General features: G+C 24.2%; 2 protein-coding genes across 2 annotated transcripts; both read left to right on the forward strand.

Moving 5' to 3' along the window:
• Window positions 1–3,315: 3,315 nt before the first annotated feature.
• Bma-unc-39 (Homeobox domain containing protein) lies at window positions 3,316–5,707 on the forward strand (the record flags this gene model as incomplete). Its single annotated transcript, XM_043081335.1, has 6 exons — window positions 3,316–3,387; window positions 3,768–3,944; window positions 4,267–4,344; window positions 4,728–4,855; window positions 5,038–5,107; window positions 5,606–5,707. 6 exons carry the CDS (start codon window positions 3,316–3,318, stop codon window positions 5,705–5,707), a joined length of 627 nt encoding a protein of 208 aa, XP_042937269.1.
• Window positions 5,708–13,201: 7,494 nt separating this feature from the next.
• Window positions 13,202–15,683, forward strand: Bma-bus-19 (Uncharacterized protein; the record flags this gene model as incomplete). Its single annotated transcript, XM_043081336.1, has 6 exons — window positions 13,202–13,307; window positions 13,918–14,090; window positions 14,349–14,510; window positions 14,676–14,814; window positions 15,180–15,337; window positions 15,636–15,683. 6 exons carry the CDS (start codon window positions 13,202–13,204, stop codon window positions 15,681–15,683), a joined length of 786 nt encoding a protein of 261 aa, XP_042937270.1.
• Window positions 15,684–18,492: the final 2,809 nt, after the last annotated feature.

Raw genomic sequence — 18,492 nt, forward strand, 5'->3', positions numbered from 1 at the left:
CCAACCATGCATCTGTTGACTTTTGGAATCGGTCATCTGAAATGCAAATTAACCGAAACAACAAATTATCCATGAAAATCGCACCTTTTGTTAGATAAGCCGTTGAAATAGCTTTTGACGTTGAAATCTTTTTTCTTTGTATAATTATTATGGCATACATTATAATAAAATATATTTTAATGCATATGAACTGATAAATACATTTAAAGGAATTTTTTTTTAACAATTTTAATAAGTTTTTTTTTTTTGCTATTATACATAAAAAGAGTAAAATGAAAATTATCGATAGGAACTTAGCTCACAAATGGAAAGTTAGATTGATAAAAGATAAAAGTTAAATTGTGAAATGAAAAGAAAGCCTGAAATGTCAAACTATTCCAATTAATTTAATTTCAAAGAAAAATGAAATCAATTTACTGATGAACAATTAGATGTTAACATAAATTATAGGAATGATCTATTCGTAATCATTAAACTAGCGCTATCTTTTCACTTCATTAAGTGATCACTTTAATTTATACTTATTTTGTGTTATTAATATCAAATTTTTGTATGATGATCACAAATACTTGATCTTGCTTGTATCAAATTATGCAAATTTCAGACATGAATTTCATCAATAAGTGATCACACGTAAAAAGATATGACTGTTATTTTGTTTAATTTTGAACTATTATTTAATTCATTTGATTAGAAGCAAATATTTTCTTACTAACAGATTTATTGTCTATTGAATATTAATTTTTTAAAAAAGAGACATCAGTTTGAGAGAATTTCTGAATCTTGCTTTGTTTATGCTACGATAAAGTGTGAAATCATACATCTGGTTGAACTTCTTAGAAATAAGACTATTTCGAGAAATCTTCACTCTCGAAAAGTAATAATCGATCGATGTGATATTTATCGAATACCATAATCATATAACATTATAAAAATGGCCAAATAAAATCCAGTAATTATCGTGGAATAACAACTGACTACCATTACCTTACAAAATAGCGTTAATCGCTTGTCGACTTGCATAATCTCTTGAGTAAACTTCGGTCTTCTTTTCATATTACCAAAAAATGAAAGAAGTGAGTAAGTGTTGAAAAATAATAGCCAATGTTAAACATCGCTAAAAAGAAATAACTGAAGCAAACAATGAAATTATTAGGTGATAATGACAGTTCGGCTAAATACAAAGAAATTTAGGAAATTGCTGAAAAAATTGCGGAAATTTTGAAAGATTTTAAGAATGAACAACAATAGCTGTACTGCAGTGATTAATCCACCAATAAAATATAAAAGAGTAAACGAATTAGTACAAACAATAAGCAATTTGATGAATGATTTTTTTTTTCTCAAATTTCGAGCAACTTGGAAATTTAATAAATTTGCTCATTCAGAAAATAATTTATTAATTACAATTACGAATGATTTACATGTGATACTATTAAATCAATCAATATGCAATTAAAATGTTTTATGCTAAATATGGAAGTAGTAATTAAAGGAAGAAAAAAAGAAACATACAAAAGTCAGAAGTGATAAAATGATGAAACAATTTGTTACATTGGAGATGATTTATGGATGCTAGATCAGTTCATGATATCGAATCAACTTTACAGATCTAATCAAACTGATCTTAAATTGTTTGCAAATTTTTGGATTCTTGTCGAAAATATAGGAGGGAAAGCAAAAGGCTATTTAGTTATGCATGTTTATTCCTGAAACCTGATAATATCTGTTCATACAGTAGTTAAATACACATTTAATTAATATTGTTTTGGCATCCTAAACATAGCAATTTTCATTGTTGTGGCTAATTAATTTCTGTTAATATATTAACTACATGGCAAACAATGTATTGAAATTGAAAGATAGCAAAAAGATAGACACAAATGGTACTCATTATATGGCATTTAATTACCAGGTGCACCAGAGGTAAGTAGGTGCTAAAAGTCCAGGAAGTAATACTTCACCCACAAAAAACTGAAATATTGGCTACAATGATCTGTTTATATTGTAAGATAATATAAGTAACAAATTTTTAAGCCTCAAATATCTAAAAAAAAAAAAAAAAAAAACACATACTTCAAATCATTTCGTAATTAATTAAATGTTAATTAACCTTTGTAAAAAAAAAGATTTCAGAAATAGTTTAAACAAAGAATTAACTAAATACAGTAGTAAATATGAATGTTGTTTATAAGATACACACATATCTAAACAATAAAAATATTCTCTCAAAAGCATTCTCTCTTTATTATTTTTTTTTTTTTTCATAATTTCAACAATAAATTAATAACAAAGGTTTCTATAGCTACATTTGTATATATCTTTCAAGAAAAAAAAAAAAAAAAGAAAAAGGCTCATATTTCATCGTATATATATCTGTCTAATAATAGAAATGCATTTGGTAGTAACATATTCATAATTATATTGCAGGATGGGAACAAATAGGTAACTACCGTAATTCATTCACTCTTGAAAAATGATCCATCTTTAGGAAGGCAAAAAAGAAAAAGCCAATTAATGCAAATGTTCAGGAGGCGCTGTTAAATTATAATTCCACAGATATGAGAGAAAATTTGTCATTGTCATTCAGCTCATCATCGAATGAAATTTCTACTTTTTCTTTCTTAAAATAAAATGAAAAAAAAAAAAAAAAAATTTTTTTTTCTCCTTTTCATTTTTCCACATCTTACTTTCTTTTAAATCTAATTTTTCTATTCAAATTTTATTCTTAATTAATACTTCGATATATTTTTTTTTTTTTTTTGTTCCATTTTTCATTTTTTCTTCAATTATTAGACTTTTATTTTTAATAGATCTTTCCAATCGTTCCTTTTTTTTTTTTGTTCATTTTATAAACATACCGTAAACTGAAGGCGGAGTTAGTCGAATTTTATTTCCGCCAAAATAAAATCTGAGAATGCATTCCATTTTTCTCAAATTCTTATGCTTATTTGCTGTATTCTTTTTTATTTTTTTTACTAAATATTATCATACTTTTTTTTTCTTTTTTGTAAACTCTAATTTCAAGTAATTTTTTTTAAAAAAAAAGGAGAAATCAAACAGTTCGAATTAAAATTAACAGTTAGTGTTTTTTTTTTTGGTTCCCACTTCAAATACTTTCGTAATTTTTAAAAAATTTTTTCACAGTTCGAAATGTTAAAATAAGCTTTAATCATTTATCACATATTTGTTTAAATTCTATGCTAATTATAAAAAGTAGTAATATATTAAGGTGGAAAAGAATTCATATTTATGTAATCAACGTTTGCAGTAATATTTCTAATTCAATATTCAAATCAATGGATGAAAAAAATAATGGGAAATATAAACGTAGAACAAAATGATCCATGTTTATTTCGGTTATCTGCTACTTTTTCATCTGATCAGGTAATTTTTATTTATCATAAAAATAAAAAAAAAAAAAATCATTTTGGATTGTTTATTCAAAATTCAATTAAAAAATTAACAAATATTCACACTATCAAAATCTTCTTTTTTTTTGAATTAACTGCTAAAATTTAGCTATTAAATTGAAATTTATAAATTATATAAAAAACATTATAACAATAATAAAATAATAGCAGAATATTGTTGGAGCTTTTTTCAACAAAAAGAAGAAAAGTTTAAAAATATTAAAAGTCTAAGATATTTGAAAATTTTTAACTAACTTTTGCTCACAATAAAAATCTTTTACATCATAGATGAAATTTAAAAATGTGAAATTTGATTCCAGCTTTATAATTTGTTAAATTTAAATTACTTTTTAGATAGACTGTATCTGTGAAGCACTCTATCAAGCACGTGATGGTGCGAAATTATTAGAATTATTTGAACCAATTGCAAATAATATTATGTTTTACCGGTGTCGGTACTATTCAAGTTCCGTACTTCGTGCTTATCTTTATGCACTCTATTACGGAAAACGTTATGAGGAATTATTTCAGGTTTTCCTTTCATCTATCACTTTTTCCTTTCATCACACATCTTAGCACTTTATTTACTTATTTACATCTTCGTTTTTGTAATATTAATTTATATGTTATACTTTTTACATTAATATTTATTTTGACTGTTTGTTTTGATTACTCTCGTATTAATAGCTTCCTGTAATTTCAATTACTGCTGTAATTACTACCTGAAAGAGTTTCTGAAAGAGTAAATTTCCGTATAACTACTACTTTATTTACGATACTGGATGAACTGAAAGTAATTTACAAAGTTAGATGTTTGTGTTATCATTTTCTAGTAATTGAATTCGAATTTTAGACGATAGCGTCAAATACGTTCGAACAACGATTTTATAATGAATTGCAAGATTTATGGTATAAGGCGCGCTATGCTGAGGTATTCTACAATACAATTATATCTGTAAAAGAATTTTTATTTTTGATCATTGATCTGAAATAATCTATGCTAAAATGACTCGTTCAGGTTATTAGGTCATTAGTAAAGTAAGAAAAAGAAGAATGATTTCTGGAATTTATTTCCGGTTTTTTCATTATCTACAACTAAGATAATAGTTAGCTCACAGTTCATGAAACATCATTACTTTTCATGCAATAGTGAAGTCAATCAAATATCTTTCCTGATTAGCACATCTTAAAATTAAATTGATTAATAGACACCTCAACTTTCGAAAAAAAAATTAGGGTTCTATTTCGTTTCAGTTTTCTTGAATAGTAAAATTCTTGAAAAGAAAAAAAAAAGAATTTGCTGATTATTTTTAGAATGAAGAACGACGACAAAAGGAGCTGGGCGCAGTAGAGAAATACCGCTTACGAAAGAAACATCCGCCACCGCGGTCCATCTGGGATGGACAAGAAACTATTTACAGTTTCAAGGAAAATGCTAGAAAGTTATGGTTAACCGATCTACTAAGTCAAGAAAAAAATGCATCAGATAATATCCAATTCGCTATAATTGTAGCATTTCAATTCCAAATTTAAGTTTATTTTTACATCAATTTTTCTTTTAATTTATATATTGTTGAATCATTTTTTTTTTCTTCTTTTTTTAGATTCTTCGACAGTTCTATAGAAAAAACAAATATCCTACACTTGAGGATAAAAAAGAAATAGCACGAATTACCGATCTAAAGATTATACAGGTAAAATTAGGATATGTTTAATTTCTTATTTTTATAACTGGTAGATCTAAGAAGGAAAATAGTAAGCCAATAAAATTTTTAAAAATTTTAAAAACCTCCTTTACCTTTTTTTTTTACTAGTAAGCTAGTTCGTAATAAAATCTTGATTAAGAAAATTGAAATGCAATTGGATTAAGGAGACGTAGGGCAACACATTATGATAGCTTCAGCGGTATACTAAAATTTTTTGTTTTTAGGTTAGTAAGATAGTCCATTTAACATAAAAAATGCTAAACAATTATTAGAGCTCTATAATATATTATAATTTATTGCAATATTTATAAGTGAATTTTCAATCTTTCTTATGCAAATTTTGAAAAAGTAAATTTTTTGTTTTTTTTTTTTTTCATTTATTTATTTATTTATCTTTATTTTTTGCTTATATCATTAAAGTTTTATAAAATATCAGTGATAATTTATCACAATCTTTCTAATATTTGAAAAAAAAAATACTTTCAGATTTCAAACTGGTTCAAAAATAGGCGTCAACGTGATAAAAGCTCGTCAACAGGGCAATTTTCATCAGGAGTGCCGATACAGTTTGATAATTTGAATTTATAATATATTCTATTATTTCATTTATACAATTGTGAATAAAAATTTTCGGACAATGAAAATGAAAATCTTTGCTAAATTACAGATTTTTTTTTGGGGTGAAAATACTTATTTTTTTTTTCTTTGTAATTATAATTAAATGATTATATGAATACTTGAATGATTGTACGAATGTGGTGTATATTTGATAAATGTTTTAAGTCTTTTAATTAAAATCATATTAAATTTTTTTTAATCTCAAACTCATAAAAATTTCCATTTAGAAAATACATTTATTTACAAAGAATTGAATCCTAGATTATTTATTTTTTCATTTGTGGTTTAATAGGAAGAAAGAAAACAATTCTATCATTTTCAACCATATTACCATCATTTCAGTGTATTCTTATCATCAACGATGACAGTCACAAAATTGAAAAACCATTTTAAATTTAATTGGTTATAACAATTCCGTAAGTATAATTACTATTTCTCGGATTTTACTAAAATTCGTGTAGTTGAAATTTTTGGTTTACTTACTGATTTCCATAAAAAAAACTAAAAATAATAAATTTGATAAAGAATAGTTTTTACTACAAACTTGTATGATACTATCAACTAAATGTATGATACTAAAACTGCTATTACTTTGCATACCAAATATTCTCTAAAATTTTAGGTGTAAAAAAAAAAAAAAAAAAAAAAAAAAAACCAAAATATTATCTACTAAAAATAATTTCGAGAGCAAAGAGCTAATTTACTCTTGAAAGTATGGAAATGCGTAAGGTTTACAAAATTTGATATTAGCTTCAATCAAGGAAAACATATTTCATTTTAGCATTTAATAATTAAATAGTATATACCTGAAAATGTTGGGAACATGAAAGGTACAATTGGCATTGCAAACTGAATTGCGTATGCGTATGCGTGTATGTACGTGTATGCATATGCGTGTGCGTGTATGTACGTGTATGTATATGCGTGTGCATGTATGTGCATGTATGTATGTGTATGCGTGTGCATGTATGTATGTGTGCATGTGTGTTGCTATCATTCTTCTATCCTTTCTTTTCCTCTTCATTACATTTTTTCAGATTGATATTCTTGAATAATACTCAATATGTCGAGAGTTTTCATTCTTGTGTTCGTCATTTGAATCGAACGTAAAGCAGGTAATCTAGGTAATTAATTAATTTCGTCGAACATTAAACTGTATCTAACGTGACATGAACACGTATTGTTTACTCTTAATTCCATCGTAATAGTAAATGAGAAGGCTTAATTTTGCCTTGCAAAGGATCATTTTGCTTATGAAAATCAAAATTTTTTACTAAAATTATTTCTTTGTAATTTTCTATATTATATTTTATTTTGAAAAAGAATTTTTATTCCAAATTTTTTCTTTCTTTCCTTTTTAAATTTTTAGATAATTATTTTTAAAATTTTGAAATATTACATGAAAAAATATCATTTTTTTTTTTGAATTCGATTTATTAAATGTAAACCAATGATCTTTTCGTGTTTTACATTTTTTTTTATGAAGCTGAAATCTTCAAACAAAGTGGTTAGCATTATAAAAGTAAGTGGAAATAATCTATCGATAATTAATACCACAAAATTTAGTTTCCTAAGAAAGTGCTGTGTTGCACTTCGATTCATTTAGCTTTCATACATTTGCTAATTTTCTGTTCATTTTCAAATTTTTGATTTATATCAATCAAAATTTCTATTTTTAATTTTTTTCTATTCTCTAATTTTCTTTTTTTTTCTAAAAATTTTCTATTCTTTTCACTTTTAAATCTAAAATTTTGCAAGCATGGATTGTAATAAGGATTGAAAATTAGGTCATCGTGTCATAAGTCCAATCCCTTTCCATTCATTCATTCATTCTTGTTTCTTTTCATCATTTATTTCCATTAAAGATTTTATATAATTAAACAAATATCATGAGCGAATGTATGTATGAAAGAATAAAAATAAGTTGCTTAGCTCTAAAGTGACACAACTTAATCAATATATCAGACAGACATTATGACAAATTTCTATTCCTTTTCAAAATTTTGAAATTATATGAATCATTATTGTTATATTATCTTCTTATATCTTATTACTCTTTTCCTTCTTATTCTAATGCTACTTCAAAGTTTTATTGCATGAAATTGTTGATCAATTCAGTTTTAAATGACCATTCTTCATTTTGATAATATCATAATTGGTCGAATCGATGATTTCCAACACTTAAAATTATCCTTTTCTATATGCAATTTTTTTTTTTTTTATTTTTTCATAGCATTATTTTTTTCTCATTAAATTTTCTTTTCTTTTTTTTCAACAAATCATTCATTCATTCATTTGCTGAAAAATTCCCTTTTTCATTATATTGATATATCGATTTTTATATCAATGTCAAATATTTTCTTCAAAAAGAATAGTATTGTCCATTTCCTAAATTTATTCATCTTTTCAATTCTTCTAAACTCATAGAATAGACTTATAAATCTAAACTTAAATGTTGTTTAATTGACCGAATAATATGTCAAATAGTACCGCAATAATCATTTGTCACAATTCTTGCGCTTTGACATTGATCTCTTGTTGACATTTTGACATCTATTTAAAGTTCATAGGACAGAACTATTGTAGAAAGTTCATAGAATAGACTTATAAATCTATTTATTCTTATCATTTTTCTCCTTCTTTCTTCTTCTTTTATTATGATTTTCGTATAATCGAAATGAAATAACTTTTTATTATGCATACAACAATTGTAATATAATTTTAGATTCTTCTATCACTGTATTTGATATTATTGGTAATTAATTCAGATTAATTTCATGAAAAAAAAAAAAAAAAAAAACTTTATAATTTTTATCTTATTGATTTATTGCGTATCAAAACGTTTTATATCTAGCATTATTTGACTGAATTCAGGAATTACTTTATGCTATTGCTGCAGTTAAAGTAATCAGTTAAAGTAATCATTTAAAATAATCAGTTAAAGTAATCAGAAAGATGAGTTCAATGAGATTAGTACAAATTTCAATTAATGCTAAATTATTTAAGAAAAGTTAAGCAGTAGTAATTCATTATGCAAAGTAGCAATTTTCATTATATTGATTGATTTTTAAATAGGTTTATTGATGAGTGCTTAAATTGATCTCTGTCATATTTTCATCTGAGTTATTCGAGCTTTTGGTTTAGCTAAATTTTAGATTCGTGAAAAAGTTCACCTGAATATATTACCTTTAGCTAAATCAACTAAAGTTTTTTTTTTTTTGCTATTAAATTTATTAAAAGTTATTGGAGAAATGAAAGAGCCTACAAACTTTTAACTTTCATTTTATTTTTCTTTTTCTAACAAAAAAACATAAATAACAATAGTAGTAGTAATAATAATTTTTATTGTTGTCATTATTTTTCAATTGTAAACAAATAAATATGCTCTATTGTCTTGAATTGTAAACAAATAAAATATGTTCTATTGAAGAAGGATTTAAATTGTGGGCGCTTTTTGTCACATTAGATGAAAACGACGAGTATTTATTGTAGCACTGATCTTTAATCATCTAATATCTGCACATCAAATATTTCAAAAAAAAGAATTTGAAAAATTGAATTGTCAACATGATTGTTTCATTGATGATTAAAAATTTCAATGATTCATTTGTATGTTAAAAACAGAGCAATATAAACAATATCGAAAATATATATTTCATATTTTTTAAACTTTCTCCAAAGATTTTTATTTCAGTAAATATAATGAAAAAAAAAAAAAAAAAAAAAAAATTTGCTAAAACAAAAATACAATTTTATCATTTGAAATAATCACAAAATTATGTGCTTTGCTTATATTTTTAACGCTTTTCTAACTAACATAAATTAAAAATCCAAATGTTTTTAAATTTTAAAATTTTTTATGAATTAGTTTTATATTATATATAATATAATACCATCTATTTTTGCTAAAATTTTTAAACATTTTAAACACCTTTTTCATTCATTTATTCCAATTAGAACATAAAATTTTTTATAATTTATACTTTCTTAAAAGTTTCAAATAAAAAAAAAAATTTTTTTTTCAAATATGAATTGAATGATTAAAATGATGCACAGGTAATTAAATACCTATGTATTGATAATTCAATTTACCAACAACCGAAGTAATTTTTGGAAGTTATTTATTTTGCACTCATAGCTTCGGTGTTTATTTTTGTTTTTTTTTTTTGAACTTTTCCATGTAGCAAAATCAAATTAATCTCTTTCTCACGAGATAGTTAATTACTATTTGATTAATAAGGGGTTGAGGTGGTTTTAAGGTGGTATATTTACGGTGGTATGTCATCTCGAATTTCAACATGCTGTGCCTACGATGTCAACAAATGATCTGAGGATGACCTATATCGTAGATCTATCTATGAACTCACGAAGGTATACATATATGTATCAAAATTAAGCAGCTCCTAAATAAAATTTATTTCGCCCATTGTTTTATGGGTTTCCAAAATCTAAATTTGATAAATTAGTGGGATCAAAACATTAAGAACTGAAATTGTTGTTTTTCAATTTTCTAAGATTTGCTGAAGATTAGTGAGAAAAATATTTTGTACCCCTCACTTACATCTCTTTTTGTTTTTTAAATTTAAAAAAAAAAAAAAAAAAAATAAAAAAATTGGAAAATTTTAAATTGGGAAATAAAATTTTGAATTCCATAGATGAAAAGTTGAGAGAGTTTCGAGAAATCCATAAAATTTAGCGAATTTTTTTTTTTTATAATCTGAAAAAAATTTGATTTATTTATTTCTGAGATGGAATCGGAGATTAAGTCTGCTAAAGTATCACTGATCGCATTACAAAATTGGGGAAAATTTGGCAAAAAGTTTCAAATTTAGAAGATTTTTTCAGCTCCAAACTGTTATTTTTCACGAAGGATTCCTTGCGTAAGTATATAAGTGTATACGTGTGCGTGCGTGTGGTGCATACGTGTGCCTCTACTTCCGCAAAACTAAATTATTATGCATAGATGCATACTTTTCATCATACAGTTGAAAAATATTTCACACTGATTGTTACTCCGTGATAAGTTAAAGTAAAGTTAAAGTAAAATGCCTTTTCAGCTTTTCTGAGTAATTTGAGAATTGAGAGGAACAGAAAGTGCACTGTTGTTTGATGAATGTTTGCAATTTTATTATGTAAATTTTTTTATATTATGTAAATTTTATAAAATTTTTTAAAACTTTTTCTGAAGAGATGAAAGATTAAAAATTAATTACCATCTTTGTTTATCATTAATTATCATTGTGAATTTATTTGATATTTCTTATTTATAAAATCATTGATTTATCCTGTCCTCATTCTCTTCATTACTTTCATTTTGATTGAACTTGTTTACTTACTTTATCCAATCGATATTCAGTTTAGTGTTTTAAAGTTTACTAAAAAGTTAATAGCGATGAAATGTCAAATGAACAGTAAATGAGGGAGGTGTATAAAAGCCATAACTGCGATATTACATTCCTCATAGTTTACTCGGAATACCGGATCAGGTTTCTGAACTGTTATTACTCGGCTACCTTATTTATATTACTTTTCTCCTGAATTTTTCACTTTTTTGGTAATAATTATTTTTTTTTTTTTAAAAAAGCAAAGTTATCAACTCGTTTTGATAAATTTGTTATAAATCACGAAATTTTGAAATTATTAAGAATCAATAATTTAAATCAATAATTTGAAATTAATAATTTAATTACCATTCCGATGTCGTAAATATTGGATACCTTTTCTTTGATTAATTTACACTTCATTCTCTTTATCATTATTAAAATTCAACTAATTATCATTGCTTATCTTTAACACTGAACAGGTTTCATTGGAATACTTCCTGGAATCATTTTTCCAAGGTTAATTAATTCATATTTTGCTCTATTACTTGGATTTATATCAAATTTCTTCTCTTTCTATCTTAATAAGAAGATTGAATTCGAAATATTCTTCTTTTTAATAGTTTCATTTTATTCTTTTAATAGTAAAGATATTTAGGTTAAGATAAGTTAGGATTATTTTAATTTAAAAACAAAGCACTGAAAAAAATCATTTCACAGTAATTCGTTCTATAAATGCAGAAAAAATAAAATTTGGCTTTAGCTAATAGATTTTAACTTTTTGTTTACTAAACTTAAAAAAAAAAGACTTTGTCAAGAATAAAAATAATACCAATTCATATCCTATTTCAATTCCAATTTTTTGATAAATAACTTTCGATATTTTACAATGTCAGCTACAACATCCGTATTTGACTTATAGTTTATACTTTGGAGTATTCAGTCAAAAGTTATATGAAATTAATAAATAAGTAGGAACGATTTATTACGTGATGTCACCATATCACGTAACTAATATGTCGCACGTACGTGGCATAGTTAACAGTGATTACTTTCTAGAATAAAAACTATGAAATCCATCCTAACAAAGAATATAATTATCTCTAAAGAATTTTTTTATCTTTTATTGATTTGATATTTTCTTTTTTTTTTTTGATATTGAATTTCATTGGTTGTGTTAAGTGCAATGTATTAATTTTAGATTGTTTTTTTTTTTGAAATTAATGAAATTATGAATTTAGATCAAAATACTTTATCACACATTTGCCACACTTTTTTTTATCATTTTAAAGTCATTGCAAACAATTATTGATTATAATTAATTGATAAGCTTTTAGTAAGCGTTGGATGAAAAAATTTTATTGCAATTTTTAACTGATAATTTCTTTCTTTTTTGTTTTTTTTTTTTTATACATTACTAGTTAATCACTTCTTTTTTTCCTTTTTTTCTTTACCATTGATATCTTACTGATAACATCTCAATCAATTTCTTAACAGCTTATAATATTGAATTCGAACTGATAAGCTAGTAAGTTGAATTATCGATTATTTTGATTGATTTATTTTTCTTCTCTCTTTTTATTCAATCCTTGGGTGCAAATACAAGAAATATTTTTGATTTTTTCAGCGAACTAATCCTGAAAATTTAAATTACCGGAAAGTTTTTCCTGTTATCACAATGATAATAGCTGTGATATATTCTGGTAACTCATTTTATCCAAGATTTCATTATTAGTAATAGTGAAATTCCACTATAATGCATTTAAGTTAACATAATTTTCATCACAATCCATTTACTAGTTCATCAACTCTTCAACTCATTGTTTATATTATTTTTATCGGAATTGAAATTATTGCCGAATTCAAATTAATTCAAATTTAAAAAAAAATCATTGATAAACTTATGATAATCTTATTGATTTTATTTATATTTCATTTTCATGACGTTTAAATTATAACTATTATTACAGCTTTTTATATTTACACTTTTAATTTTATTTCAGGTGCATTTTTCGAAGTTTGTCCTCACGTGAGGCATTGAAATGAAAATGTACGTCGTTCTCGACTGCATATTCAAGTAACAGTAACCTTGCAAGATAATTCCAAGAGATTTTTAAATAATTATCAGCATTGAAATAGCATTATGATTGCTCGACTTATCATATTACCAGCAATTTTTACTTTCTCATCTATCATTTTATGGATTCTTATTTGCTCTGCACCTACTCATCCCAATTCCACGTCTTCTGGTATTTTTTTTTCTTGTATTTTAATTTAATTATTGATCAAGTTTATCATTTTTCAAATTTAAATTATTTGCATTTTTCTTTTTTACACCAATTTCAAGATTATCTCGTAGTTTACAAGAAGGAGATATTCTTAAAAATTTAATAATTCAAATTGATATTTCAAACTAATCCTAATTTTTATGCATTATATACTATGGAAAAGTATGCAAAGTAATTGTAGCATAATTTTTTCATTTATTTTTTATAATAATTTACCAGTATTATTACATTTTATTGTCATAATTTTCGATGCTAAATATTAACAGTAGCTAATTAAGCAGTAGCTAATTAATTTAAGCCAAAAGAGAGCAAATTTCCTTTTTTCACACCTATTATTCGTTTTCTTGATTATCACTGAAAAATTCAATTTATCATTAATATTTTTTAACTTATAAATAAACGATATCTTTTTAAAATTCCAACAATAATTAAGACAAAAAAAAAAAACTATATTTAAATTTAGATAATATTATTGAAAAGCTTATAGTTTTGCTATCGATAATTTTTAATAGCTTTAGAGAATTTTTTTTCAATATTTGTATTAATTTAAAAGTTTAATGATATATTTTAGTTATCATAAATTGGAAGCCACCATGGAATTTGCCAAATAATTTAGCAAACTTCACTGCTACAGCTAAATTATTCTATGCTTACAAAGATCAACATTTCAGCTATATTATTACATTGTTTATTTTTGCCTACATTTATAAACAAACATTTGCCATTCCAGGATCATTCATTTTAGTTAGTTAACATTTCAAATTATTTATGTATGTATAGCAATGGATAAAATTGTTAAAATAAAAAAATGAAATAAAAAAAAAAAAAAATTTGGAATAAAAAATAAAAAAATTAATTTTGTCATATCATTTATTTGTAACAAAAAGAAAAAAACGAAGTGTAGAATAATGTTGAAAAATTATGATGAAGAAAGTGATGAAATTAAAATATCATTTAATGAAATGTTTTTCTTTTTTTTTTGCTAATTAATTAAATTTTAAGAATTTAATAGCTGGCGTATTATTTGATGTTTGGTTTGGCTTTTTATTGGTATGCATTTTGACAACAATTGGCTCAACATTATGCTATCTTTTTTCAGAAACTTTTGCTAGTGAATATGTCTGTTATTATTTAGGCCATCATATTATTTATTTACAACAAAAGGTTTGCTAATAATTTCTTAACTTTTTAATTTAATTCTCTATTAGCATCTTTTTTTTTTTTAAAAAAAATAACTGTACTCTTTTACTTTTAAAAATTTGAAATTAATTAAAATTTCAAATCTTATTTATTTTTTTTTTTCTCTTTAATTTTCATTTTCATTTATAGGTAAACAATAATTCGCATCGCTTATTGGCATTCTTATTATTTGCCCGTATGTTTCCAATTTCACCAAGTTGGCTACTCAATATTATTGCACCATTTCTTAATATTCCCATTTTCATTTTTGCATTGACTACTTTTATTGGTAATGGAAAATAATTTGAAATTAATTCAAATTTCATTAAAAAAAAACTGAATTTTTTTCCTATTTTATGATGAATTTTAAAAAAGAAATTTAAATTTAATCTGAATTTTGAATGTTAAATGATTGAATTGAAAACACAAATTTGATTTTGTATATAATCTTAAACTGACATACTTAATTCAATTTTTTTTTCGATTTCAAGTAAATGAATTCTAACTTTGACATTACTTTGTTTACGTCATTAATGCATATTGTGCTAATATGAATTATTTTTTGTAGTCCTATTCGCAACAAAGTTTTAACAATTGAATTTGATCACTGTATCTTATTTTAATTTATTCATTTCCAATTTTAATTTCTTGCAGGATTAGCACCATATAATTATATTTGTGTACAAGCTGGCCATATTTTATCGGAATTTCATAGTTGGTCGGATATTTTCAACATTTCTACGCTGTCTAAACTTTCATTACTTTCATTACTACCCCTTATTTATGCTTTTTATATTAAGCCAAGGAATCAGGTTTAATTTGAATCAATCATTTAAAATTATCATCAGGCATAAGTCATACCTTATCCATGCTCATTTTATAAGGATGTCCATAAATTTTGAAAAATTTAATTCAAAAAATGAACAATTGCCAAAATGAGCAAATAGCAAATTAGGCGGATAATTAGACTGTAAAATTCCAAGAGAAGAAGATGAGATGTTTTAATTTAAATTTAATTGTATTGAATGCAAAAAAAAAAAATGATTATTGGATGTTGTTACTTTAATTAACTTTTAGTTTCAGTACATTACTTATAAAGTTTATTTTCAGGTTGCAGTAGCTGAAAAAGAACAAATCAAAAAAGTGTTAATTATTTAAGAAAAAGAAAAAAGAATGTTACGCAATTATAAATTATTATCGAATATTTATGTCATTTCATAACCTAATTCTTTCTGATAATTTTGAAGATTCAAATTTTTTTTCTAATTTTTTAGTAGCAAAATTATGGAAAATTTATGCAAATATTATCAATTTATCACTTTGATTTTTTAGCATTGATAAATAAACAGAAATTGTAATAACGAGTTCTTTCGCAAATTTAACGGTTGAAATTTTAATTTATTTTGTTATGTATATAATAAATGCTGTAGTTGTCCAATTGTATTACCTTAAAATTTGTTTTTTAGATCTAATTGATAGCATTTTAGATCAACAATCTCATTTTTTTTTTTTTTTTAACAATTTAAAAGAAAATCTAAAATGTATTCATTGTTTTCATTTGCGAAACAATTCATAACTATAATTAACAAAATTAAAAAAAAGTTTTGAATCTTTGTTGATCTTTTTTTTTATTGTTTGTATCATATATTATGTTTAACGATTAAAATTGCTGTATATATTTTACATAAAATATTGATTGCTTTCAAATGGAATTTAAATGAATGAAAATAAAATGTAACAAAATATTTTTGAATTATAAATAGTGCAAGGAGATTGACTAACTGAACAATAGGCATAATTTACTGAGCATTTAATTTTATAAAATTATTCCTTAAAAGATTTCCATTAAAAAAAAAAAAAAAAGGAGCAGATTGCTATTGTTCTGAATCGTTTCTTGCTAAAATGAATAAACTTGTTAATAAAATCAATAAAACAATTAATTATAATTATTTAATCACTAAAAAATTAATTATAATTAAATTATTGATTGGTAATATCTGGTAATTGACTTTTTAGATGTCGTGGATCAGAATTGAATTACTAACTAGTTTATCATTAACATCCACAGATGATTGTGAAAATTGAAACAATTGTAATTAAATCAATTGTTTATTATTTCTGATAAAAATTAAAAGATAAAAAATTGCTCAGCGTCTATTGTTTACATAAAAAATTAAATTGTTTAAATCAAAAAAAAAAAAAAGAAAGAAAAATGTGGTATAAGAGAGAGGAACGGAGAGAAATTATTGTCTGTGCCGCCCAATTCATCCATTCTTCTGCTTGCTTACGGTTGTTTACATTTCAACTCAATATTCGCTGGTATGCATTCATTTGCATGCTGATGCCTCATGCTAGCATGCATTTATCTGCATGCTGATTGCCTCATGCTGGCATGCAAATGATTCCTAATGCTCATCATGCAAGTCATGAACTGCCCTAATTCCTTTATAATGATTCAACTAAAATTTCTCATAAATACTGATTTAATTTTAACCTAGCCATTTTGGTAACTTGGCTAGTTAGAGAATTCTAAAGAATTTCCTGATAGTATTACCCAAACTTTAAGCATTAGACTTCTGTTTGTGACAAAAAAATTAATAGGCCAGATATTGCATAAATTAATAGGCCAGATATTGTATAAATTAATAGGCCAGATATTGTATAAATTAATAGGCTAGATATTGTATAAATTAATAAACTAGTTATTGTCACTAGTTATTTGTTTAAAATTGATTTAGCTGAATTTTAACCTTTGTGGTGTTGTACCATACAACAACAAAACAAGATTATCCTTTGTGGTGCATAATTTTTTTTGTCACACGAACAAAATTCTCAATTTTATTTCAAGTCACTTTAATTTACTTCAGGATGATATGTTAATGAAGATGATCAATTTTTTGACGTATCACGTAGTAATTTTTGACGTACCACGTAGTAATTTTTGACGTACCAAGTAGTCATTTCAAGTAGTTTTGTACCGAAAAAACTATGTCGCATTATCTAATTACATAGCTATACATAAAATTAAGCTTTAGAAACTTTTTACACCAATTTTAGCACTAATTTGCTGTTTCTTTCTTAAAAAAAAAAAAAAAAAAAAAAATTGAAAAATGATGAAAGAAGCTAAAATTGATGGAAAAATTGTTTAGAATGATGAATGCTGTTTATTATCAAAGAAAGGATTGGAATAAAAAGATAAATTTGAAAAAGTTTGAAATCTTTTCAAGATTTGTAAATTCGTTTTCTTTAATTATTTCTCAATTAACTTAATTTTCAATTTCCATCCACTAATTCATCATCGGCTTTTTTTTTCCTGTCACGTAATTTATTTTAAAAAGAAGCAATAAATATGAAGAAAAAATCGATTGTTAATATGGTTTCCTAATTAAGTATCATTTCTGACTTAAGCTCAAGACTTAATGACTTAAGCTACAGGTATCATTCATTCAAATTAATTTCTTATTGAATAGTAGCAATGAATAAATGACAAATATGAAAAATAAATTTTCAAAATGCTTTGCTTTTACTAAACAAAACTTCAAAATACTTTGTTTTTACTAAACAAAAAAGCAATAAATATGGAAGAAAATTCATTGTTTCCATTTCTATAGCACAATTTTTTTTCTTTGATCTTTGCTATATAATTAAACGAAATATTATTTGGATTTGTTTCTATTCAAAAACAATTCTCTTTTAAATTTACATTTGTTGGGGAAGAATTAGAGGAATGAAAAAAGCAACTATGAACGGAATCTTGATTGATTGTTCCAGCGGTTTCTTTTTTTTTTTTTAAATTAGTTTCTATGTTATTTTTTTTTAACTCGTTAATTTTATTCAAAAGAATTTTTCGCGAAATTAAGTTTTGCATATTTTAATGTTAAGTTTGAAGATTCATTCTTTTTTTCTTAAAATTTGATTTCTTGCTATAATTTCTATAGAATTTTCTTGATTTACCTTTTAAACATCT

Source organism: Brugia malayi (assembly GCF_000002995.4).
Source record: "Brugia malayi strain FR3 genome assembly, contig: Bm_v4_Chr4_scaffold_001, whole genome shotgun sequence".
NCBI lineage: Eukaryota > Metazoa > Nematoda > Chromadorea > Rhabditida > Onchocercidae > Brugia > Brugia malayi.